Raw genomic sequence first — 27,436 nt, 5'->3', positions numbered from 1 at the left:
CTGGATTGCAGAGGGTCAGGGAGACCATAGCAAGCTTGGCTATGTTGTGCCCATATTTGTCACAAGATAAGAACTCATCTATGGAATCATTTGATACAAAATAAATAAACTGCTTTACTAGAATATTATCACAGGATCAGAATGTCCTCCTTTGGTAAAGAAGGAATGAGCACAGTGTAGCTTTACTGTTAACAGCAGGAAACCATTATCTTGTTTTTGTCCTAGGGTTAAACATAGATCCAAATGTTACCAACACTGACCACACATATTCTCATCAAATAAGCTCTCTAATCAGAGTCATTGATCATTAAATTAGTTGAAAGCCCAAGAATTCGATACCTTTCAACAAAGCCATGTTAGTCATGTGTATTATTTCACAATCCACCCAATGAAAGAATTAACGCCAGATGAATACAAAATCACATTGACTGAACTCTTACTGTGGCACTATTCTAGGTCAGTTAAATATACTTCTTTTTTAGCACCAGGGATTGAACACAGGGGCACTTAACTACTCTGAGCCACATCCCTAGACCTTTTTAAAATTTTATTTAGAGACAGGGTCTCACTGAGTTGCTTAGGACCTCACTAAATTGTTTGAACTCAACATCCTCCTGCGTCAGCCTCTATGGCTGCAGGGAGTATGGATGTGCCGCCATCACGCTCGGCTTTATATATACTGTCTTATATAATAGTTTACTCATGAATTTTCTTTCCAGATCACAAATGATCAGATTGAAATTGATTGCCGGTGTCTCACTTTTTTCACCAGACTAGGGAGGTCCTCCATCAAGCATTCTCACTTCTCTATGGATTTCAAACAGATATGCTACAAATTAACTCAATTCTGACCCTATGTACCTTAAAATTAAGTTAGGGTTCAGTCCCACAAGACTGACCATCCTATGGCTCCACTTCAGATGCCAGCCAAGGTTATGACTGGTTATTTACTTTTTATCATTATCATCATTGTTTTTCAATTTTATCATAATTATTGTTTCATTTATTGACTTATTTGCGTGGTACCGGGGATTGAACCCGGGGTACTCTACCTCTGAACTACATACACTCCAAGCCTATTTAAAATTTTTATTTGGAGAAAGGGTCTCACTGGGTTGCGGAGGCTGGCCTGGACCTTGGGATCCTCCCGCCTCGGCCTTCTGAGTCGCTGGGCTCACATGCGCCACCCTGCCATGTCCAACCGGTTATAAACCAGAGCTTCCCGAAACCACGCCACGGCTTCCACGGTCTCCTGGAGTAGCTTGGAGTCATCAAGAAGACAGGGTACTTACGAGATTTCTGGTTTGCCCCAGAGGACAGAATTCAGGAACACCAGTGGAAGAGCCACGCCATCAGACAGTGGAGGTGGCGCGGCTCCCGCGGCCTGCCTGGCGCCGCCATGGCAGGACGTGCTCACCAACCCGGAAGTTCTTGGTATTTACGGAGCCTGATGACTGAACCACGGCCCTCGGAGTTCCAGGCGCTCTCGGGTCTACCCCTCCCCCTGAGGGGGCGGCCGTGATGAGTAGGCTGTGGACGTGATGCACGATTAGCGCTGGACGTCCGCGTTTGACTTTGGGCAGCGAGTCCCTGGTTGGGCCTAGAAAGGGGCCTGTTAGGTAAGGGAGAAGAAGTGGGTTTGGTAGCTGAAGAACCAGTGTGGGGGGTGAGTTTTGGCGGCAGTAGCTATGGCACATGGCGCCATGGGACCAGGCGTCATGGCGCGACGGAGCTTGGCGCGCAGGGCCGTGCGCAGTGATGGGGCGGGGCGTCGGTGGGAGCTGCGTTGGCCACGTGTGCGGCGCGGGCTGGGCGCGGCAGGGCGCGGGATGCTCCTGATCAGGTGAGTTGGACGTGGCCCCCCAGACCTGGGTGAGGTGAACCCCCCTACGTGAGGAGGCGGCGGCGCACAGGCCCCCGAACGGCCGCGCATCCCGTCCGGCTTCATCAAAGCATGGTCCCCTGATCTTTCTCCACTCTGAAACATACATTTTCAAGGAGATTAAAGTCTAGAAATGGGTTGGTAAAGGGAGAATTCCCGTTCTCCAACTGCTAATGGCAGGCTTGAATAAGCCATTAGCCAATATTACAGCCTTCTTTAATGTAGGCTTACCAAATCCATCTTAGGGAAATAATTCAGGGCCTGTAATTGCTGCCTAAGCACATTATCAGCCAGGAAAACCTGTTGGAGAAGATGATTTGCTTTGTACTGACCTAAAGTTCAATGCCGGTGTTGCTCAATAAGAGAATTCTGAAATGAAAAACAGGTAATGCAACAGGACCTCCTGGACGCTGCCTCTCAGTCCCATTTTCCAGGTTAGTATGGTAGAATTACATTTTTTAAAAAAGAAATAATTGAATAGTCATCATGATTTTTCCCTTCAGAATCTTCCAAACAGTATCTTGAATGTAAACAAAAAGTGTCTTCAACTCAAGATACCTATGACTACTAATACGAGTATTCTCCAGTGAATTTAAGTGTGACCTTAGAATTGTTATTGTTTTTTGCTTTGAGTAAGCACTCAAGAGTTATTCAACCTGGTTGCAGGGATTTATTCTTTGTGCTTAAGATGATTTGTTTGATTTTACCTTATTTGAGATAAATGTGTGATGAACAGAAAAAATATAGAAAACTATACTAAAAGTAGAATCTTCAAAAAGAAATGTTATTGTATGAAGTGGTTTGTTATTGAACTTAGTTCTTTCCAAGTTCCTGATCAGGAAATAAATCACTCCCATTATATTTCAGTGAAGGTACATTATGTTACTGGTATAGGTGCTAAGATATTTTCTGACTAGGTGCTTGTACTTGAGTGCCTGGTAACTGTACTTGGCTTTTGAATTACCTAAAGTATTGAAACTATTGAGAGTTTTGACAGTTACCTATTCCTATCCTTTCTGTGAACCACCATACCTAATGACCTTTTAAAAAATCACTTCTAGGACTGGGGATATAGCTCAGTTGGTAGAGTGCCTGCCTCGCATGCACAAGGCCCTGGGTTCAATCCCCAGCACCACAAAAAAAAAAAAAAAAAAAAATCACTTCTACTGGGCAAGGTGGTGCACGCCTGTAATTCCAGTGACTTGGTAGACTGAGGGAGGAGGATGGGGAGTTCAAAGTCAGCCTCAGCAACTTAGTGAGACCTTGTCTCTAAATAAAACATAAAAAGTGCTGAAGATGTGGCTTATTGGTTTAGTGTCCCTGTATTCAATCCCCAATACCAAAAGAAAAAAAAAATCACACTTACTTTCCTCAAATATTAGACCTTTATTTCTGGAACAAGGTAATTAATATCAAATATGAAAGAAAGAAATTTAGTGTTGTTTATTACATAATTACTGCTGTATGCCATTTGTGTCTAGAAACAATTTATAAAACAATATGGCTACCGGTTGTAGTGGTGCAGATTTGTAATCCCAGCAACTCTGGAAACTGAGGCAGGAGGATCACAGATTGGAGGCTAGACAGGGCAACTTAGTGAGACACTGTCTCAAAATAAAAAATAAAAGTGTTAGGGATATAGTGACCCCAAGTTCAATCCCTATTACTACAAAAACTGTATATATGTATACATATGTACATACATACCCATGTGTGTATATTTATATATTGTCAGGATCTCAGTAGTGTTTCTTGCTCTTTCAGTTCTTCCACTTGTTAAATAATAAGTAAATAGAAAAGATGCCATAATATAAAATATTTTACAATTGAAAGTTGTATTTTCTATATTTTTCAATTGAAAGAGGATCTTTTCCTTCTTTACTCCCTCCCTCTTTCTCAAGGATGAAGAAGAGAAGAACAAGGATGTAGATTATATGTCCAAGTATGTGTTTTCTCTTCTTTCTAATTATGCAAACTGAAATATGAAGAACTTGTTGGGAAGTGAAGGTTCTGTTTCTTCTAAAATTGTACAGCTGTTGAGCACTGCAGTGTTTATTACTTTCTCTCACAGATGTTACATTTTATGAAATGTGACTCATAAGGGTGTTACTTGTATCTTTAGATGGGAAGAAATCCCTGAGGGCTGGATAATTACGTAAGTCAGCCTCACTCTCAACCTGAAATACTCGAAGTGAATATTTCCTGGAAAAAGAAAAGAAAAAAGAAGGAGAGGTAACAAGACCTTGCCATGTTCAAATGAAGCAGAAAGACTACCAATTTCACTTTTTTTTCTGTGGTAGGAATAATGGAAAGAGGGTTTTGTACGGGAGGTTTTGTTTTCATTTGAAAAATGTTTTTAAATTGTGGAAGCTTTTGGTTTTGAACTTTGGTCCATATTCTTGTTCCAATTATGCAAAAATTTTGAAAAACCTTATTTGAGGACCCTTCATGTTGATTATCAGTGCTTTAATGTAGGCATTTCATCAATCACCAGTACTTTAAATATATCTATATCCACTCACATATATTACCCATACCTATGTGTGTATATAAATATGTATATATATAAATGATATGTAAATACACATATGTATGTATGTATACACACACACATATATATACATTCGGGACATTTTGTAATGATTAGTCACATGTAGATACAGTTTTTGCAGATACTAAGTACCAGTGTTTTCTAGTGAGTATTGATTTACTCCTGACAAAATAACCAAATATGACTCCATTTTCAGAGATGTTGATACCATCAGAATAATTCACCCAAATTACAAAAAATGGTAATACTTAAAATTGTGCACATTATTTTACCATTTCATGAAACTTCTTAAACTTATTCAAACTTTCCCTGTGTAAAAAGACTCCTCCAAAACTGCATGATAACATTAAATTACAAAATTGAATTTGGAAAAATAGGGAGTTATTTTTCTGATTTTTGGTATTAAGGTTTTAAAAAAAATGTTTTAAAATACAGTGAAGAGTGTATTGAGACAGGTGAAGAAAAGGAGCTGCCAGTTGATGGATTCAGCAATTCTGAAAATATTCAGTTACATAAAGGGAAGACTTCAAGAGCAAGAATATATTATAAATAAGAGTTCTTCTGCAAGATGAGCAGATGGGCAGTTCTTGCGTCAGTTGTGTACATGAGAGAGGTCTTTTTGAAAAAATGCTTGTTTATAGAATTTTCTGCAGAATAAAGTCAGTGACCTCCAATGATTCATATTTTTTTACTAAAACTATATCATCAAAATCTATGCTTTTCCAAAAGCTCATCCACACTGTCATTTAGATATCTAATTTTCAAAATGTGTTCAACATTGACTACTCTATCTGCACTCTTAAGTCCCTTAGGAAGTCTCTCAGTAGAATTATGTTGTTACTGTCATTTAGTTGACTGACATATTCTTTATTCTTCAAGGCACCGTCATGTTAGTTAAATATACAAATTAGTTCTCCTTCACGCCCTCTGAATACCCCATTTTCATCAAAACTTGTGAAGTTGGACACTACTTTGGCATTTGGATGATAAATAGAAAATCAGTCCTTAACATCCTCTATTACATCACCAGTACCAGTCAAAAATGTGAATGCATTGTGTTGTTGGAGTTTATCACAGAAATTATCATACCCTTCCTTGAGTACAACATCAGATTTTCTGTAATTCATGAAGTTCGGCTTTTTGGTGTAGCTTGTTCAACATGAAAATTGTGTGATTTTGTGTACCATTCTAACATGCAAGGGTTCTCCTCTTCTACGGTAAGCATAGGATCAACTTCAATAACATAATGTTGTTTCTTTACTTGCCATTACTGTTTTCGACACTCCTTTGTAACTGGCTTACAGTTGTCAATGATGTTATAATATGCGCATCTTTTTTCTTTTATATACTATCAAAGTCTGCTGTTTAAAGTTTGGTACCTTCTCCTCTGATAAGACCATAGATGATTTCTTCTACTCTTGTTGGTTCTTCTTGCAAACTGAACTTTTCTGAAATTTTGGCATCATTTTCACATGTATAGTAGAATTTTGATTAGTCATTTCTTGGTTATCCAATATTCATCTCCATCATCATTTTTTTTTTTTTTTTTTTTGTTGGTCTGGCCCATCTTCCTCTTCAAGGTGAATATGTGTTGGACCAGCACCACCCCCACACACCTAGGATGCACGTGCTGGTGCTTGCCACAATGCCTGTCCTCACTATGACTGCTCCATCTATCAACAAGGCTCTCTTATGCCTCCTGACCAGAAAACAAGAGACCACTATTTGTAGCTGCAAGCCTCCAGAGCATGGGATCCACATGTGTATTTTGGAGCTTGAAGCCATTTTCTGAATGCCTACTCTGTGCAAAACAGTGGCTCCAGTGCTACTTAGAGGCATGGAAAGTAATAAAAGAGCTAGGATACATTGTCCTGTCATCTTTGAGTTTCTCAGTTAGCTTAGGAAAGCCCAAGGACAGAATCTAAAAATTTAGAACTAAGGCTGGGGGCATAGCTTAGTGGTAGAGTTTTTGCCTGGCATATATACAGCCCTGGGTTCAATCCCCAGCCTTGAGAGGGGGAAAAAAAATCAGGGCACAGTGGCAGACTCATGTAATCCCAGCAACTTGGGAAGCTGAGGCAGGAGGATTGCAAGTTCAAAACCAGCCTCAGCAATTTAGTGAGGTCCTAAGCAACTTAGCAAGATTCTGTGTCAAAATGAAAAATGAAAAAAGGACTGGGGTTAGGCACTGTGGTGCACACCTGTAATCCCAGCAGCTCAGGTGGCTGAGGCAGGAGCATCGCGAGTTCAAAACCAGCCTCAGTAAAAGTGAGGCACCAAGCAACTCAGTGAGACCCTGTCTCTAAATAAAATACAAAATACGGTTGGGGATGTGGCTCATTGGTAAAGCACCCCTGGGTTCAATCCCAAGTACCATTTTAAAAACAAAGAAAAAGCGGGGAGGGGGGAAGAAATCTCACAACTTCAAGGCCAGTCTGGGCAACTTGGCGAGACCTATCTCAAAAAGGGATGGGGATGTAGCTCAGTTGTAGCATAATCATGGGTTCATCCCCAGTACCTACCAAAAAAAAACGGTTTTAAACTAGATGTCTTTTACATGTATTTTCCACATGAGCCACTTGGTTCTCAAAAGTGGGAAGGTGAGTTATCCAAGTTACACAGCTAGTGACATTCAGAACTAAGAGTCCTGCATTTCAGTGCTTTTTCAACACACTAGACTACTTAATATTTGTGGATTTCAATGGGTTCAAATATTGCAAGTCAGAACTAAGGTAGGGCCTTTGGATGAATACACTGCACTTCAAGACCCAACCTCACTTGTCTCACCCCAGTCTGCCCTGATCAGGCAGTCTGAACTTCTGGGAGGACCCAAGGGGAAAACAAACATGGAAAGTATTCTCTTGGCTGAGATAATTGTAAGCAAGTCCCTGAATATGTAGAGAGAGAGGTGCAGATGTTTAGAGATGGATCACAGGCCTTCATCCAGAATAGTGTGCTGAGATAAACTAGCTTTGATTTGTTTTAGTAAGGATCTGAGTCTGAAGAATGTTGTTGGAAGCTTGAGATATGACATTGGTTCATACTAATCTCCAGAGGGTGCTATTCTGGTAATGAAACTGGTTCCTTTTAAGGACTCTGCTAGGTGGAGGACAAAATGGATTCCTCAGAACCCCACAGTGGGTTTTGATTAGTGGGCTTTGATCAGAGCAAATAATGGTTAAACATTTCTTCCCCTCTTTGATTTTCTTCTTATTGTGTCATGTGTCACAAGTATTAACCCAGATGGATATGTAACACTTGAAACTACCCTTGAAATTAGAAGGCCAAGAGGAACTGGGAATGGTTGGGGGCACATGCCTGTAATCCCAGCAACTCAAGAGGCTGAGGCAGGAGGATCACAAGTTTGAGGCAGTTTACTGAGACCTTGTGTTGAAATAAAAAAGAAAAAGGTCCGGGACTTAGCTCAGTGGTAAAGCATCTCTGGGTTCAATTCCCAGTACCCGAAAAAAAGGAAAAGAAGAGAAAAGAAAAGAAAAAAAAAAGCACCAAGAAGAAATCATATTGGTGTCTCAGAGGAAAGGAAAACTCCTTAGGTAAATATAATCCAACAGGTTCATATGAGATTTGGGTTACCAAAAGAGAACCAAAGGGCATTTGGAATTTAACCCTCTGAGAATCAGTAAGGAACATGCAGTTGTATGAGTATCTTCACTTATTCCTCAGAATCCAACTGCCGTGGGCTGGAAGGGAGTTGGTGTAGGTTCCTAGTCTAGAAATTTGGTTCTTCTAAAGTCATCTTGCAATAACAGCAGATTCAGAACCAGCCCCAGGAATAGAACAGATCCTGGGCAATGAGGGACCTCTTGCACAGTACTAACAGATAGCTATGAGAGGAGAGTGAAGTTGAAAATGGCTTCATTGGGCCTGGAGGTGGAAGTGGAAAGTAGGGAGTAGTGAGGAAGAATCTAATAAGAACCAGTCAGTTTCTTTTCCTTGTATCATCCTGAACTTCCTCCTGCTAGTCCTCATTTGCCCTGAAGAGTTGTGTTTTGTTTTCATTCAGTCACAGGTGCAGTTCTAGAAAAGGAAAGTATATTTATTTCTTAAATCCAGCATCATTCTCAGAAACTCTACTGCTTAAGCACCCTTGAAGAATGATTCTCATGTCTCAGATGCCTAGTGGTTAAGAACAGGCATTTACCAATTTGGATAAGAATTCTAACCATGCCAATTTACCAGCTGAATGGTTTTTGTAAGCTTTTTAATTTTGCTAATCTCCAGTTTCCTGATGTGTAAACAGAATAAAGACTCAAAATTTGTATCTGTTATCATAGATTCTTGCCGTTGAAGGAGGATGTTAAAAACCCCCTTAGTGCATGCATTAGTGCCTTCAAGCATATCCTGATTTCAGGCTGTGTCTGTATTTCCATGGTGTCCACCCAGTGCAATGGGCTCTATTTGTTTGGTTTATTGGTTCATTGGTAGACCCTTCTCTGTCTCTCAATTTTCAACAGAAGGAAAGGTCCTGCTTTCTCTCTTTATTTTTCTAAAGTTTCTTTAGGTACTAGTGATTGAACCCAGGGATTTGCACATGCTAGACAAGCCCTCTCCCCTGAGCCACACCCCCAGTCCCTAAGTTCTTGCTTCTCTAAGTCAAATTTTTTCTATTCTAACATTCTTGCCCTAGTTTCAAGATCAGAAACACCCAGAATAAGTGTATTACCTTTTCTTCATCTTCAAGTAACAGAAAACGGCTGTCAAACCTCTTAGGTTTTTCTCACTGATTGCTTCTACCATTCCTACCAAGTCACCATATCAAGGCCCTTCCTTCACTTTCCTGAGTCTGTCCTTTCATACTGCTTCAGTTTTACATTGGTCTCAAAGTCTCTTTTGCAGAACTCAACAAAATACTCCTGATGTAGAATAATCATGAGGAAATGGAATGCTGCAGTGGCTAGATTTATTTTCATTGCCATAAAATAATTAAAGGTGTTTAGGATAAATGTCCCTAAGCCATCACAATAATGAATCTGGCTGAAAAATTGGTTGGTTGTGAACAATAGGCATGTTTTCAACTTGTGCTTTATTTTATCTTTCAGTTCTCTGTTTTATCCCATACTCCCTCCTGTCTCCTAGGAGGAAAAAAAAGGCAAAAATATGTTCAAGAATAATCACATATGAATGTGAGGAAGTTCTAGAATTGTCCTTTCTCCTCCCTCTGCATTTTTACTGCTGTGTTGAAAGAGCATTGCTGTTGCTTCCAAAACAAATTTCCTTTCCATCCCCTTCATTGAGTTCACTTTTTACCTCTTTGGATGATATATAGTATTGTTGTGTGAAGTGACTTCAACCTCAATATTCTGCAGGTTCTTTAACTATTGTTCTTTTTCCCCTAGGAGAATAGCCTTCTCTTTCTTTTTTTAAATATTTTTCTAGTTGTCAGTGGACCTTTATTTTATTTATTTATATGGGCTGATGAGGATCAAACCCAGTGCCTCACACATACCAGGCAAGTGCTGTACCACTGAGCCACAACCACAGCTTGCTTTCTCTTTCTTTAAGACAGGAAATATCTTGATGTAAATTAAGTAAGAATATAAGGTTTCCAATTCAATTTCTACCTTAAATTCAGTATTTCTCTGGATTTTTATAAATGTCATTGACAATATGTGATTGAGAACCAAAACATCTTTAGTACCAAATAATGATGAAATAGAGATTTATCATCACAGACTTCCACAGTGGGCCCCTGACTTCTATGACACATCATCTCATGTGAGAATTTCAGATCATGGTTAAAGATTCTAGTCTCAGATAAGTATAGTCATTGTTGAACCTTTTTAATATTTTAAAACCATGAGAGGAAACTATTTGTGAGAAATTTTATAATCTGTCAGGTACCCTTCTGTGATCCTTGCTTCCAAAATTAATTCTTCATTGACATAACATTGCCCAGAAGATATGAAAAAGGATTATTTATATGGATGAACATAGCGGCAACATAAATTAAACAATTCAGATCTCCACTAGTTGTCCAGGTACATGCCCTACAAAAATAATTATAGAAATCTAGTGCCATCAAAGTTTCAAAATTTAATGCTGATATTCTTTCTGAAAAAATTATTCTCATGCATAGAAATCCTTCTCCAAGAAAATGCTCTCTACAATGACCACAGCTTTGAAACATTACATTATTGATGGCCATGATTCTTTCCCAGACTCCAGATATATTTGTGGAGAAATGAGATGAAGATGTAGACTTTAGTCAAAGGTGAATAAACAGCATTTTGCAAAGTGGGGAGAAAAATATAGAGTTCTGCATTATCCTATTTTCTCTTTTCTCTTAGCCACATATGGTGATGGATAAACATGGCATTTTGAGGCTAGATACAGAGGTATATGTTAGGCATATAACATGTGTTAACTCCATGCAGATTTTTTTTTTTAATGTGAATGAAACCCACAGAAATATATTTTAAAATCTCTACTTAAAATCTCATTGTTTTCCTGAAGTAACTCAAAGAAATTCCACTCACTCTTTTTTCTTTTTTTTTTTTTTTGCGGTGCTGGGGATTTGAACCCAGGGCCTTGTGCTTGCAAGGCAAGCACTCTACCAACTGAGCTATATCCCCAGCCCCCCACTCACTTTCTACCTTCTCATCTGTCTTCTGCTTTGACTCCTGCACAGGTAACAATCTGTCAGGCACTGAGCTGACATTTTTTTTTTCTTTTTTTTTCTTTTCTTTTTTTTTTTGGTACCATGGATTGAACCCAGGGGTACTTAACCACTGAGCCATATCCCCAGCCCTTTTCATTTTTTAACTTTTGAGACAGATTTCATTAAGTTTCTTAGGGTCTTGCTGAGTTGCTAAGATTCGCCTCAAACTTAAAATCCTCCTGTTTAAACCTCTTGAGTCACTGGAATTACAGGCATGTGCCACCAAACTGACCACTTTTTGAGGACATCTTCCTGGATCATTATGGTAACTCTCTGAGTTAGGCTCTATTACTATCCCTCTTTCACAAACTAGGAAAGTAAGGACTCAAAGTAGCAGGTTGTTTGTCCAAGATCCTCCAGGCTGCCAGAAGTAGGATTAGGATTTGAAAGGGGCAGTCTGATTCCAGAGCTAGAAGATGACTATATTGCCTGCTTTTAAAATTGTACCTGAGTTTTAATTATCCTCAAAAGTTGCAAAGGAATTAAGCCTTAAGGTTTCTACCTGACCCAGGGATAATTGTTCCCCCTCATGAATCAATAGAGGCACACAGATCATAGCACTTGGGACACTAATTTCTGGATGGTGCATTAATACAACTGGTACATAAGTAGATGTTGACTTTCCAAATATGTGCTGCCATCTTTTTTTTAAATATTTTTAGTTACAGATGAATAAAATACCTTTATTTTTTAAATTTATTTTTATGTGGTGCTGAGGATCGAACCCAGTGACTCTCACATGCCAGGCAAGTGCTCTACCACTGATCTACAACCCCAGCCATCTTTTTGTTGTTGTTTTTTTGGTAATGAGAATTGAACCTAGGGGTGCCTAACCACTGAGTCATATCCCCAGCCCTTTTTTATATTTTATTTGGAGACAGGGTCTCACTGTGTTGCTTAGCGCCTCGCTAAATTGATGAGGATGGCTTTGAACTCACAATCCTTCTCCTCAACCTCCCAAGCCACTGGGATTACAGTGTGCACCACCACACCCAGCATGTGCTGTTATCTTTTCCTCAAATTGTCCAAGTGAAGCATGGAAGTTAGACATTCAGATCAACTGGCAATTTCCTTTTATGAAGAGAACTTGATCCCATCATAATGAAAATAGATGTCATTTCATTTCCATTCGATTCAGTTGTATTTTTTTATTATAAAGGAAAAACTTTCTTCCAACCTCACTGCCTTTAAAACTGAATGAAACATTTATGTGCTTAAAATGCAAGCTTTCTGTCCCAGGTAGATTTTCAATGCCAGCTCAATAAAAATGTTATTGTAGAGGTTATACTCAGTTCAGCTAAGCTTCCTGATTCTATTCATTTACTAAATCAGTTTCTTTCAAATATGTCTCCCTCTGCTGGATGTGGTGGAACATGCCTGTAATTGCAGCCACTCAAGAGACTGAGGCAAGAGAATCATAAGTTCAAGGTCAATCTGGGCAGCTTAGACCATGTCTCACAATAAAATAAAAGGGGATGGGTCCAGGCTACAATAATTGTACTATCTTGGTTACCAGTTTTTCTAATCTCATGTCAACTAAAAGGCTTAATAATTAATATTTTGTCATTTTATTTGTTTTACTGTGTCTTTGAAAGAAAAAAGATACTGCTATTAAAAATAAGTGAATGCAATTGTTGACTGCTTATTCTAAAAAATAAATAAAATAAAAAGGACCGAGAATGTACTCAATGGTAGAGCATCTCTGGGTTAAATCGCCAGTACCACAAAAAAATAAAAAACATAAAAAATAATCAAATATGTCTTCCTCATCCCTTTTCTAACTCTTTGTAAAGTCCTTCCATTTTTATATTTCAGTTGTGGTAGTTGTCACCTACCTGATCACCTTACTTCCAATCAAGTCCTTTTCTAGTCTTTCTTCCAAACTGCAACCAGATGATTTTTACAAAAACAAAGATTCAGCCATGTCACTCCCTGCTACAGATATTTTTGTTTGCTTCCAACTGGCAGTGGAATAAAATGCAAACTGTTAAGCATGACATTCAAAGGCCTGCATCATCAGGAACACTCCCTTTTATGTTGTCTGTTTTCCAATGAAAACAAAATAATTCCCTTTTTTTTTTTTTTAACCCCCGTACTGGAGATTGAACTCAGAGGTGCTTTACTACTGAACTACATCCCAATACCTTTTGTTTTTTATTGTTTTGTACTAGGGATTTAAACCAGGAACACTTAACCAGTGAACCACATCCCCAGCCATTTTTATTTTGAGACAGGGTTTCACTGAGTTGCTTAAGTCCTCACTAAATTGTTGAGGCTGGCTTTGAACTTGCTATCCTCTTGTCTCAGCCTCCCAGATCACTGGGTTTACAGGCATGAACCAATGCACCTGGCAATTTTTTATTTTGTACAGGGTCTCCATAAGTTGCCAAAGCTGGCCTTGTAACTTGCGATCCTCCTGTCTCAGCCTCCTGGGCTACTGGGATTCCAGGCATGTACCATTATGCCAAGCCTCATTCTTCATAATATACCAAACAGTATTTTTTCCTTCATCTTAATGCCTGTCATTAAGTGGTAGATGACCTGAGAACTGCAAGTAGAGAAGATACTTCTCTTCTAAAGGACAGGCTATGCCAGGGCTTGGGGCAGGCAGGAGGGCACAATGTGATAGTCACTGTCCTACCACTTCCCAAACATCAGGTAGGGTATTATCTTCCCACCTTCAGTTTCAATTTAAACCCCCCTTTCCCCACCTCAGGTATATAGACAAGGTACCTTATAAACTATCGCTGTGCCTCAACACCTTCCAAGAAGGGATCATTCATTCAAAGTACAGCAAAACACCGTACTGGTGCCAGACATCTCGAGTACATTCTGGGGTGTGGTATGTAGTTTATTTCTGATTGTTGGCAGAAAACACTAAGCAGTATCCCAAATATCCTATCTGCCCTCATCACAACACACACAAACACGTGCTTTTCAAAAATATCTTTCTTCCCTCAGAAGATAGCCCTTGAAAAATAGTTTGCAGACCCCCAAGTATGTTTGCTGGGTCATGGATCTTTGGTTTTCACCAGTTTCTCTCACATGTCTGTAGATTCTTTCTATTCATTTTGGTTATCCACTAAAAGGCAAAATACATGTTCCTCCAAGGACTTCTATGGTTTTAACAGCAGATACATTCTTGAGTTTTTACCAGGGTGTATGGGGAGCTCTGCACAGGAAATTTACATAGACAAAGGTCAGCAGCATTTAATCTTTTCTCTGTCAAAGTAGGTTAAAGCCAAAGTTTCCCTAAGATTCTGTTAGGTACACATTTTTGCAATGGTCCATGAAAATTTATCTAATTCAACATTATGGAACTAAATTAAATCTCCCTGTGTTCACCAAACATTCTGCCAGAAGGAATCTTTGCATTTTGTCAAGGTAGATGAACAAAATGTTTCCCTATGTAGCCAAGCCTAATCGAAAGCCATATTTAAAAGTGTGATGATGCACATTTCTACCAGATGTCTTTCCCCAAAATCATCTGGATTTTATAGACTGTCACTACACTTTGTGCCAGAACTCTTGCAGTATAATTTATTTGTTCAAGAAAGTGTTTCAGCTTTACCATCTATTAAAACTGAATAAATCAGAAACCAATTTGTTTAATTCAGTAAATCCTGTTACATTCCAGAACTGGACAGTTTGAGTATCTGGATCAATATAACCCAGGAATGTGACAACTTGGGTCCTCACAGCAGCTGAATCCCTGAAGTAAACATTTCCCTTCACATTGCAGGAGTCCAAGCCACTGACTTTGCAGATTCCTGAACTTGGCTCCATACCAAGCCTTTTCCACACATTTCTAATAGACTTGGGTGGACCCACATATATACACATCCACAGTGCAGCTTGGCCGTTTTTGACTCCTTGGAGATTTTATGATCATGAATATATTAGCCTTTATTTCAGTCAGAATTATTTATTTGCCTTTCAGCAGCACACATGGTTTAAGAAAAATACAGTAGTGATTTCCTATTTTCAGTCAGGTCTAAAAGCTTCTTCCTGGCATTGTTATTGTGCTCTTCCAAATTGAGAAAACTGATGTCTCAACAGAAAGGCACTGCCAGTCAAGACCATTTGACCTTTCCTTTTTAATAAGTGACAGTGTTTACTTGAAACCCACATTCAATAACCAGACATGGTGGCACACACCTGTACTCCCAGCTACTTGGGAGGCTGAGGCAGGAGGATCTCAAGTTGGAAGCCAACCTCAGCAACTTAAGAGAGAACCTGTGTCAAAAAAATAAAATAAAAAGGACGGGGAATGTAGCACAGAGGTAGAGCACTCCTGGGTCCAATTCTCAGTACTACAAAACAAGTAAACAAAGAACAAAAGTCTGGGGTTAAAGATACATCTTAAAGATACATATCCATTTACTATCTGCTCTCATTTCTGATTGCTGCCCAACACAGTTCCTTTCTACAGCCCAGACATCCCTCCAATTTACCTATGAGACTTCATTCACACTTCCTATCATCTCTCAAAAAAATATATGTATGTGGGGCTAGGAATGTAGCTCAGTTGATAGAGTGCTTGCCTTGCAAGCACAATTCCCAGCACCACACATAAAATATATATGTATATATCTGTGTATATATCTCACTTGATTAAATCGAGGAAAAAATTTACCATTTTCTGTATATCTTTCACCCTTTTTCTCTTATCCCATCAAAAAAAGCAGACATATATAACCCAACTTAATTGGTTTTAAGCATAATAACATTTTATGTTATTCTATTCTATTTTCTTGAGATGGAAGTCTCCAAAGCTGGCCTGGAACTCTTGGGCTCAAGTGATCCTCCTGCTTCAGCCTACTGAGCAACTGGGACTATATATAGGCCCACTAATTGCCACTGTATATGGCCCAACACCAATTTTTTTTTTTTTTTTTTTTGGTGTCAATATTGAACCCAGGGGTGCTTAACCACCAAGCCACATTCCCAGCTCTTTTTAATTTTTATTTATAGTCAGGTCTCACTAAGTTGCTGAGGTCAGCCTCGAACTTGTGATCCTCCTGCCTCAGCCTCCCAAGCCACCCATATTACAGGTATGCGCCAATGTGCCCTGCCCAGTACCAATTTACTACCAAGTTTTTGTTTTTGCTCGTAGTTCATTTGGATTCTTCCTATTTTGGGGGGGTGCGAGGAGTGGAGTTTGAGATCAAACTCAGGGGCCTTCTACATCCTAGGTGAGCACTTTACCACTGAGCTATACCCATAGTTCCTAGTTTGTTCATTTTCTTTGCAGAGCTAAGGATCAAACCCAGGGCCTCACACATGCTAGGCAGGTGCTGTACCACTGAACTACACTTCCAGCTCCCAAGTTTTAAAAATTCAGTAAACATCTCCAAAGACTCTTAAATTTGGCAGACATGTACAATGTCTTTCTTTGTGAACCACATTTTTACTTTAAGGTTGCTAATACTATTTTGAGATTGCATTATCACACACTTCATTTGCATTCCCTCATATGTGCAAGGTCTTAAAGCTTTTCGTTTTTGTTTTTTTATGGTACTGAGGATGGTACCCAGGGCCTCAGACATGCTAGGCACGTGTTCTGTCACTGAGCCACATCCCCAACCCTCTTAGTTTTTTGTTTGTTTGTTTGTTTTTAACAATTTTTTTCTTAATGTTTATAAGGCACAGTGTTAAAGATTGCAAATTCAATTATTGACAGTATCCTGAAAAGTTATCATAAATGAGTGATTTAGAACTGGTGGTGGTGACTATAGCAAATAAGAGGGACACCCTATATCTTGTTTAAAGAGGAATTCAAATTCTGCTGTAGGAAATGCAGGTTCATTTTTGAGAGATAATATAAATTATCAAGAGAAGCTGAAATTGAAATCTTTTTTTTTTTTTTTTAATTCCCAGTGTTTAAATCAAAGCACCCTTTCAGCCAGATTAAACACACAGACCAAGAGTCTGTAACCTCTATAAAGCACATTTGCTTGATGGTCGGATGAATCATAATAGGCTGCGCCAGGACTCCAAGATGGGAGTACCCACTGGGAAAAAGCAAATTCAGCTGCAAGAAGTAGAAGAAAGAAGTTCAGGCTGATATTAATATATCAGGGTTTCTTCACCTTGGTTCATTGGCATTGTGGGTCAGATAATTATTTGTCATGACTGGGTGTCTGTTGCAGGACATGTAGGAGCACCCCTTCCTCTACCCACTAGTTGCCAGTAGCATATATCCGCCTGTTCCCCCTTGTGGCAATCAACAGTGTTTCTAGACATTACTAAATATCCCCTGCAAGGCAAAATTGTCCTGGATTGAGAACCACAAGTACAGATTTGGGAAGCCATAAAGGATGAGAATTAGTATCAAGGAAATGTCTCGGGGGTGGCAGGTGAATGTCCTAACCACAGTGGGAGCACAGCAGCTTGGAGCCTGGGGGAGAGAGCAAACTAGCAGAGACAGGACAGGAAATGTGTTAACAGAGGTCAGCATTCTCCAGAGGACTGGAAACGAACCATAGGTTTGACAGTCCAAAACTGGAAGCCAGGAATAAGGACTAGCAACAAGGCAATAACCCAGTTGACAAATTAGATGAAGTGGGAGCATGGGTCAGGATGTCTGCCAGGTTACTTATACTTTGAACAGGGAACATGGCTGAGTTCAAGTCTGGGGCAAAGCACAGCTTACAGGTAGGAGCTAGAAGACCCAAGCTGTGGGAATATGAGCAATATGATGAGGCAGGGACAGTCTTCTAACCACTGATGGCAGGAAGCAGGCCGAAGGGGTGTGTCAGGGGCTTATTATTTCCTCTCAAGGACCACGAGGGTTGTCACAGCTGCAGAGAACAGCTCTGGCCCTGGATGCTGGACCCTTACTGTACTTATACATTATTGTATATTAAATTAATGTTCTTGGGACTGGGGTTGTGGCTCAGTGGTAGAGTCCTTGCCTAGCATGCATGAGGCACTGGGTTCAATTATCTGCACAACATACAAATAAGTGAATAAAATAAAGGTCTATCAATGTCTTAAAAATATTTAAAAAAAAAAAAAACAATGTACTTTACATTATTGTACTAATAGAAACCTGGGAAAGTCAGGGATTTGTCCATGAAATTTTTTTCCTGAGGTGAGGGAAGAATCATCCCCGTTTTTATAGCCAGTCTTCACTATCAGTTGAGAGAAGTTTGAAGTGAGAATCTCCAGAAGAGTCCTCTGAGTAGCACTAAGTCCTGCAATTGCCTCCCTGGGAGCAAGGACCAAGCCATTCATTGTTCTGTAAAGGAAAAGTCCAACTTGAGAGTTTTAATGTGTAGTTTCCTTCATCACCATTGAAAACCTCAAAGTTTTTAAGAATTACCCTGCCCTGGGTTGTCTCAAAACGGCATTTGGGATGAATGTGGCCCTTAGCTGTTTTGTTTTAAATTGATAGTTTAAAAGTTAGAAATCTTTCACATTAAAAAACATAAGTCAGATGCTGTGGTGCATCCCTGTAATCCCAGCAAATCATGAGGCCAAGGCAGGAGGATTGTAAATCTGGGTCATGTAGCAAGACCTTGTCTCAAAATCAAAAATAAAAAGGGTGATGCATAGTGGTGGGTGTGTAGGGAAGAATGAAGGAACTTTGGGTTGTACAGAGGGGAGTGAGGGGAGTGGGTAGGGATGGGAAGGACAGTAGATTCAGACAGACATTATTATCCTATATACTTGTATGAAAATATTTTTTAAAATATTTATCACTGTCAAAAAGTTAATGGAAAAAAGTTAAAAAGGGGCTGGGGATGTAACTTAGTGGTAAAAGGCTTGAGAAGTTCTGGGTTTAACCCCCAGTTCCAGGGGGGGGGAAAAAAAATGAAAACCTATTGTTCTATCTTCAAAATATTTGTAGAGGGGCTGGTATTGTAGCTCAGTGAGCATGCGTGAGGCACTGGGTTTGATTCTCAGCACCACATATAAGTAAATGAATAAAATAAAGGTCTATAGACATCTAAAAAGAAATATATATATATATATATATATATATATATATATATATATATATATATATAGAGAGAGAGAGAGAGAGAGAGAGAGAGAGAGAGAGAGAGAGAGACTCACTCCAGTAATTTCTTACCACTCACCCTTACTGTTACTACTCTGGTCCAAGCCACCCTCATCTCTAGCCAGGATTCTACAGTAACTTTCTAACTGATCTCCTGATTTGCATGCTTTCTACACCACACATAAAAGTCTCTTCTTTATTTTTAATTGTACATGAACACAAAGCCTTTGTCTTATTTATTTATAGTGATGCTGAGGATCAAACCTAGTGCCACACACATGCTAGGCAAGTGCTCTACCACTGAGCAGCCCTGTTAAAGTCTCTTCTAAACATAGCAGAAACAGGATTTTTTATAATACAAATCAGATTTGTCTTTCTGCTCAAAAGCCTCCAACGAACTACAAGTATTTACATGATCTGACCTCTCACATCCTATTGAACTGCTTTCCTTCAGTTTGCCCTTCACTCATTTTTCTCACCCCATTCTAGATATGTTAGATACCCTTCTGTTGTAGGGCTGGCTCTTCCCTATGCCCAGAACATTCTCCAAGCCTTTGCACTTATCTTCTCAACAGTCCTACTCAATCTACTGTGTTGAAAATTAAAACCACTCCCATTTTCTTCATCCTGTCCTGTCTTTTCATCTTTCTAGATTACTTACCACCTTTTAACATAGATACAATTTACTTTTTTAAAGGCCTGTATGTGAAACAGAATTATAATAATTTACTTTTTATTTTATTGATTGACTGATTATAGTACTGGGAATTGAACCCAGTGGTGCTCTATCGCTGAGCTACATCCTCAGTCCCCTTTTTCTTTTCTTTCTTTCTTTTTTATTTTTATTTTTATTCTTTTATTTATTTATTTATTTATTTGAGACAGTCTGACTGGTCTTGAACTTGGAGATCCTCCTGGCTTGGTCTCTCAAGTAGTGGGATTACAGGTCTGCACCACTGCACCTGGCTTATGATTTTTATTTTATTTTTTTTACTATCCATCACTACCTGCTAGAATTTAAAATTTGAGAAAAAATAGTTTTCTTATTTAGTGAAGAAGCCTAACCAGCGAGAATAAGGCCTGATACATGTAGGTACTTACTAAGCATTTGCTGAATGAATGAGTGATCAGGATTCAGAAATGGTGGTTGCCATCTCCTGGTTTGTGTGATGGACTGGATCATGACTCCCCCAAAAACAGTATGATGAAGTCCTAACCTCCTTAAAGGGGGAAATTTGCATACAAAGATAGTACAGTCACCCAGGAAGAATGCCATGTGAGATGAAGGCAGAGATTGGAGTAATGTATACACATGCCAAGGAATACCAGTTTGCCATCCACCCTCCAGACGAGGCATGTTCATATGGGAACAACCTTGATTTCACATTTCTAGCCTCCAGACTGCAAGAAAATACACTTCTGATATTTTATGCCATCTGAGAGCATATTTTATGGTGCTCTATTAAGTTACTTTTAGGAAACAAATAGTCTTTAGACTAACTGAAGTGTAAGGGAGGTTTGGAAACTTAATTAGATTTGGATGTACTGTGAAGGAATATACAAACAAGGGGTAATGATCAAACAAGAATATGCAGAAGATAGGGTGACTGAAGGAACTTTGGATTGTGCAAAGGGGAGTGAGGGGAAGGTTGGGGCGGTGGGGATGGGAAGGACAGTAGAATGAAACAGACATTATTACCCTATATACATGTATGATTACACTGCTGGTGTGACTTAGCACCGTGTACAGCTAGAGGAATGAAGTTATGCTCCATCTGTATACAATGCATCAAAATGCATTCTACTGTCATGTATAACCAATTAGAACAAATTTTAAAAAAGAATCATCCTCATATACATATGCCCATAAAAAAAGCCAGGAGTATGTCCTTAAGGGTTAACTAAATCTGCTCAAGGACTCCATAGGATAGTTGAATTCTGCCTTTTCTGGCTTCTCTATCCCCTTGATACCCTTGCCATCACAACACAAAACCATCTGCTCTAAGTCATAGGGAAAATCCTAGCATGTATTTCCCATGAAGAATTCAGGTGGCAGCATTCAGCTCCTCTTGAAGCTTTGTCTCCAAGCCTGAACTGATCCTTGAATCAATCTATTCATCAGCTTTCTAGAAGATTAGAATCTTCTCTGGTACAAGGCTTTGTTTGAAGGGATTCTGTTCATCCTCAAGGTACTACCCAAGGTACTGTCCCCGGAGGAGAATTGGAGCAGGGTGTACTGCCCAGGCCCTGTGATGATCATGCTCCCCAAGCAGGGTCAGTAATGATACTGGAAGAGGGAGACTCCTGACTTTGGTGAGGATAGTGGTTGTGAGCTATTAAGGATTTTCCATGGACTTTTCCTTGAGGAAGGAGGTACTTTCCACTCACCATTTTGTGTTTTGTAAGGTAACTCAGACCATCACCTGGACTGTTTGCACAATTACTAATAGCCTAAAAGAACAGGTCATAGACACTGGGAAGGTAACAATGTTCTAGTATGCAGGACTGGAAGAATTTGTCACTGGGGTGGATCAGCTACCAGAAGAAATGAGAGGGCAGAGTTAAGATCCCAGACCTGAAAGAACAGAGCAGCAAAGACAGAAGCCAGTTCTTATTCAGTGGAGTAGGACACATGAAGGAAATGATTGGTGTCAAGGAATAAGTCAGTTTCCTGAGGATAGAACAGTGGGTAAAGGTACAGAGATTCTGGCAGCAACATTGACTCAAGGGTGAACTCAAAAATCCTCTCCTGAGTCTTTAAAATCATCTTTGATTTTGAACAGGATTTGTAGCACAGCCAATAACTTATTAAGCATACATTAAACACCTGTGATATATTAGAACTTGTGCTAGGCACTGTGGAATACAGAAATGATAGACATTATTTCCAAGAAGGTCACAGTTGGGTAGTGGAGAATTTAAAAATAAATGAATGGCAAATATAGTGTGTTAAGTGTGATAAAAGAAGCATGACAGAAGAGGGGAATGATGTAGCGATCAGGAGTTCAGGCTCTTGGTCCAACAAATCTAAGTTTAGCTCCTGCCTTACGATTGCAAGTTGTATGATCTTGAGAAAGCTTCTCTGTTGGTATCCCTTCTTGTAATTAAGGATAATGATAGTTCTTACCTATTGTATAAGAGTCTTATGAGGACCAAATTAGATCATACATGCCTGGCAGCTAGTAAATTTCCAATAACATTGATTATTATTTACAATAATAATAATTATTACCATAACTATCTGTAGGAAAATAATGTCAGGAAATGGTTCCAAGGCAAGGTGGCATTTGAGTTGAATATTGAAGAACAAAAGGAAGTTGGCTGGGCCTGGGAGGAAGCTATTGAATTGCTTTTGTTTTTAAATTATGCCCTGCCAGACTCCTCAAAAGATTTTAGGTTAGGTAATGAATTCGGTGATAGTCAATTGAATTCAAGATGCCTGTGAGTAACAAGGGATTATTTTTTTCTTTGTTGTACTGGGGATTGAACCCAGGGTTGCTCTACCACTGAGCTAGATCCTCAGCCCTTTTTTTTTTTTTTAAATATATTTTTAGTTGTAGATAGATACAATACCTTTATTTTATTTATTTTTATGTGGTGCTGAGGATCAAACCCAGGGCCTCTCATATGCTAGGCAAGTACTCTACCACTAAGTCACAACCCCACAACCATCCTCAGCCCTTTTTGAAACAGGATCTTGCTAGGTTGCCCTAGGCTGATTTGGAACTTGCCAGCCTCCTTCCTCAACCTCCCTTTGAAGCAGAAATTACAGGTGTACCAGCAATACAGGATGTTTGATCCTTCATTTTAACCTTCACTACAATCTCAAATCTTACATATTTGCCCATTTATGATTGTGGCTCTGTAAGTGAAAACATCTGTTAATATTTTTTCATGTAATTTTTAACACTAGAGATAAAAATAACAAAGAAATCAAAGATGCCAGATTGCATCCAGTATTTTGATTAAAAAACTGACATTCAAGTCTTCTTAACCCAGAAAAACTGACCTTGTTTACAACAAAAAAGAGGGAGCAAAATGAAAACACTATAGTAGACAGATTAATTTTGTATGGACAAAAAAAAAGTGAAACTGATAAATAAACCTTTGTGTAAATGATTATAGAAAATAATTCAAATTAATTCAAAATAAAGGAATATCAGTTAAAAAAAATATTTAGCTGGGTGCCAGTAGCATTCACCTGTAGACCCAGCTCCTCAGGAGCTGATGCAGATGGATCACAAGTTCAAAACCACTCTGGGCAAATTAGCAAGATCTTGTCTCAATAAAAAAAGGGGGTTGGAAATGTAGCTCAGTGATAGAGTGCTTGCCTATCATTCACAAGGCCCTCATTTCAATCCCCCATCCTGCAAAAAAAAGAAAAAAATATATGTAACTTAATCATATTCTACAGGAAGTTAACATAGAAATTAAGTAGTCAAAATTAAGTTTATTCCAAAAGATACCCTTTGGCTGGACATGGTAGCACACGCCTGTAATCCCAGTGGCTCGGGAGGCTGAGGCAGGAGGATCAAAGGCAGCCTTGGGAACTTAGTGAATCCCTAAGCAACTTAGCGAGACCCTGCCTCTAAATAAAAATATTAACAAAGGGCTGGGGGGCTGAGGTTGTGGCTCAGTGGTAGAGTGCTCACCTAGCATGTGTGAGGCACTGGGTTTGATCCTCAGCACCACATATAAAATGAAGGTATTGTGTCCACCTTCAACTAACAAAAAATATATTTTAAAAAAAGGGCTGGGAATGTTCAGCAGTTAAGCCCCCACTGGGTTCAATCCCCAGTACAAAAAAAAAAAAAAAAAGAAAGAAAAAAAAGAAAAGAAAAAAGATACCCTTTGGCTGAAAAGCCATCCATATTAATATAATTCTGACCAACTAACATGTTTTTATTCATGAACAGAATCAAAACATCCTTGGGTGCAAAAAAGTGGATCAGAATCTTCAGGGCTTACCTGTGACATCCAAGTGGATGGGCCTAGAAAGCAGTTGGAGCTCTCTGTGTACAGTTTGAGTCAGAGCTACAAATACAGACTTGGAACGCATCACTGTGTAAGTATGAATCCGTTTTATAAGCGCTTGTTGAATGTTAAGGTTCTCTTTAGTCAGTCCTACAAGCATTATGCAAAGAGGAATTGTACCTGTAGAGTCAATCATCTTAATTTAACCATTACTGAATACACAAATGAACTCAAACAGCTTTGAAAATGACAGAGAAACTGAGGCCTACCAAGGCTTGGACATCACAATCACAAGTCGTCCCCCAAAGTATAACATGTTTGGTCATAAGATGAAACATTTTTATTTTTATGTTTCTAATTATTTACTGAACTTTTAATTTTTTTTTTTTTCCTTTTAAATTTGTTCCTATAGATTTCCTCATTCTGCACCCTAGCAAGGTCATGGAAGATTTAGAGGAAACATTATTTGAAGAATTTGATAACTATTCCTATGCCCTGGAGTATTACTCTTCGGAGTCTGATTTGGAGGAAAAAGTTCGCCTGGGAGTTGTTCACTGGGTCTCCCTGGTGTTATGTGGTTTAGCATTTGTCCTGGGAATTCCAGGAAATGCCATTGTCATTTGGTTCACAGGATTCAAATGGAAGAAGACAGTCACTACTCTTTGGTTTCTTAATCTAGCTATTGCAGATTTCATTTTTGTTCTCTTCCTGCCCCTGTATATCTCCTATGTGGCCATGAATTTCCACTGGCCCTTTGGCATCTGGTTGTGCAAAGCCAATTCCTTCATTGCCCAGTTGAACATGTTTTCCAGTGTGTTTTTCCTAACGGTGATCAGCCTGGACCGCTATATCTACCTGATCCATCCCGTTTTGTCTCATCGGCACCGAACACTGAAGAACTCCCTGACTGTTATTATATTGGTCTGGCTTTTGGCTTCTCTGATTGGTGGTCCGGCACTGTACTTTCGGGACACTCTGGAATTCAATAACCACACTCTTTGTTATAACAATTTCCATGAGCATGATCCTGACCTCACCCTGATGAGGCACCATGTTCTGACATGGGTGAAATTTACTGTTGGCTACCTGTTCCCTTTGCTAACAATGAGTATTTGCTACTTGTGTCTCATCTTCAAGGTCAAGAAGCGAAGCATCCTGATCTCTAGTAAGCATTTCTGGACAATCCTGGCTGTGGTCATGGCCTTTTTGATTTGCTGGACTCCTTATCACCTGTTCAGCATTTGGGAGCTCACTATTCACCACAATAGCTATTTCCACCAGGTGCTGCAGGCTGGAATCCCCCTCTCAACCGGTTTGGCATTCCTTAATAGTTGTTTGAATCCCATCCTTTATGTCCTAATTAGTAAAAAGTTCCAAGCTCGCTTCAGGGCCTCAGTTGCTGAGATACTGAAGTACACACTATGGGAAGTTAGTTGTTCTGGCACAGTCAGTGAACAACTCAGGAACTCTGAAACCAAGAACCTGTCTCTACTGGAAACAGCCCAGTGAGTTTACTTTTCTACCAATCAGTACAAGGTTTTTGTGTAGGTCCTCTGATAAATGCTTCCTTTAAATTTGGTTCTGAGATTTAGAGCTGACCATGTTTTGTTTTTTTTGATCAGTTTATTGACATCACACTTTGTGTGGATATAAAACTTAGGATCTGTACAAATTTTTTTTCTGCAATTTAAATGATCTGTCATTCTTGCTTATTATACCACAGTGGATTAATCATCACTGTTGAAGCAGTATTGTTTTTATCTTTTTTAAGACCATAAATATTAACATTAAATGACCAATTTCAAAATGTTAAATGTTTGCTTAAATCCATTTTAATTTTTACAAGTAACCTATTAGACATATCCTTAAAATGCATGTATACTTTTTTGTAATCTGTACACATTTATGAATTGATAGTTGGTTATTAGTTTGAAATTTTTATTCCAATTAATTCAGTTAACTACCATTGCTCAATAAACTGCCCCAAAATGTAGTTGCTTAAAACAGTTAATTATTATCTCACAAACATAAGCATCAGGAATTCAAAGGCATAGAAGGGAGGTTTGTCTGTGCTTTGTTGTCTAGTGCCTCAGCTGGACTAGATTGTGCAAATGGAACAGCTGGGATCCGGCTGAGCAGCTTCGACCTCACCCTTTCACTCCCCACACAGGTATCCCACCATGACCTTTCAGGGTGGCTAGAGCTCCCAAAAGCCAAGGTGGAAGTTTATAGTCCTTTTATAGGCAGGAGCACAGCATTACTTCACTGTACTGTATTGGTCAAAGTAGGACTAGGCTAGCTCAGATTAAAGACGTGGGGACACAGCATCCCCTTTCCCCACCTCCTGATGGCAGGTGTTAAAAAACGTGTGCCCCTCTCTCATCTCCTGTGTACATTAAACACACATCCTCATGGTGTGTAGGCCAGCCCAATTCCACAATGATTTCAGAAAGAATGCATGAGGACACATATTTATACATTCTGTTCCTACATACAGAGATACCAATATGAGATTAGTACAGTATACCTTTGGGTCAGCCTCCATTATTTTGGCACTTACACAATCCCCAAGCTCTCTCAAGAAAACAAAGTGCTGCCCTCTGGTGGCTCTCTTGTTACTAATAATCTGAAATTTTCTCCCATGATTTTAGGTTTAGGATATATGCATCTGATTAAATTATCTTCATAATGAAAAATTTCTCACATTCGTGATACTCAACATAAAACCAGACTGAGAGCAAAGAGCACTGTGGGTTGTTCAAAGAAACTGACCTAAACAAATCATTTTAATCTCTGGTCCCTGTCTAAAAATTGACACTAATGTCAATTCCCACTGGGTGCACACCTTTACCAGTGGACTTGGGAGGCTGAGGCAGGAGGAAAAGTTTGAGACCAACCTCAGCAACTCAGTGAGACCCTGTCTCAAAAAAGGGGCGGGGGGGCGGGTTGCTGGGGATGTGCAGTGGTTAAGTAACCCTGGGTTCAGTCCCTGTACCAAAAGAAATAAATCCATTTCCCAAGCTGTACTTACATAAAAATTAGTTAAAAAATAAACACATACACACAAATATGTGTGTGTGTATACATATATATACACACACACACACATATATTAAGAAATATATCAAATGTTACATATACCCCAAATTCAACTGTAGGGGCTGGGGATATAACAGTGATAGAAACCATTTGCCTGGTATGTACAAGGCCCTGTATTCAATCCCCAGCACCACCAAAAAAAAAAAAAAAAAAAAGGTTTCCGGTATTTAATTAGCTGATTAGCACTTGATATGTACCATACCCATATTCTAGCACCTCTTCTGGTTAGTCTGGAAACCAGTT

The 27,436-nt window shown here is 39.2% G+C and overlaps 1 protein-coding gene and 1 pseudogene across 6 annotated transcripts in view; one reads left to right on the top strand and one right to left on the bottom strand.

Moving 5' to 3' along the window:
* The window catches only part of Cmklr2 (chemerin chemokine-like receptor 2), a 38,711-nt gene extending 12,707 nt beyond the window's left edge, over positions 1-26,004 (top strand). For 3 of the 6 annotated variants that reach the window (XM_047545578.1, XM_047545577.1, XM_047545576.1), the window contains 2 exons: positions 24,037-24,185; positions 24,507-26,004. In XM_047545578.1, coding sequence (XP_047401534.1) covers positions 24,536-25,603 — 1,068 coding nt within the window. In that variant the 5' untranslated portion in view covers positions 24,037-24,185; positions 24,507-24,535 and the 3' untranslated portion in view covers positions 25,604-26,004. Of the gene's footprint in view, positions 1-3,783; positions 3,825-4,004; positions 4,115-24,036; positions 24,186-24,506 lie in introns of all 6 variants that reach the window. The other 3 variants (XM_047545580.1, XM_047545579.1, XM_047545581.1) reach the window with 3 other exon arrangements.
* Positions 5,069-5,932, bottom strand: LOC124980227 (cytosolic 5'-nucleotidase 3A-like; annotated as a pseudogene).
* Positions 26,005-27,436: the final 1,432 nt, after the last annotated feature.

This window comes from Sciurus carolinensis, chromosome 3, assembly GCF_902686445.1.
Source record: "Sciurus carolinensis chromosome 3, mSciCar1.2, whole genome shotgun sequence".
Classification (NCBI taxonomy): Eukaryota; Metazoa; Chordata; class Mammalia; order Rodentia; family Sciuridae; genus Sciurus; species Sciurus carolinensis.
This window is presented reverse-complemented; position numbering and strand designations above follow the sequence as displayed.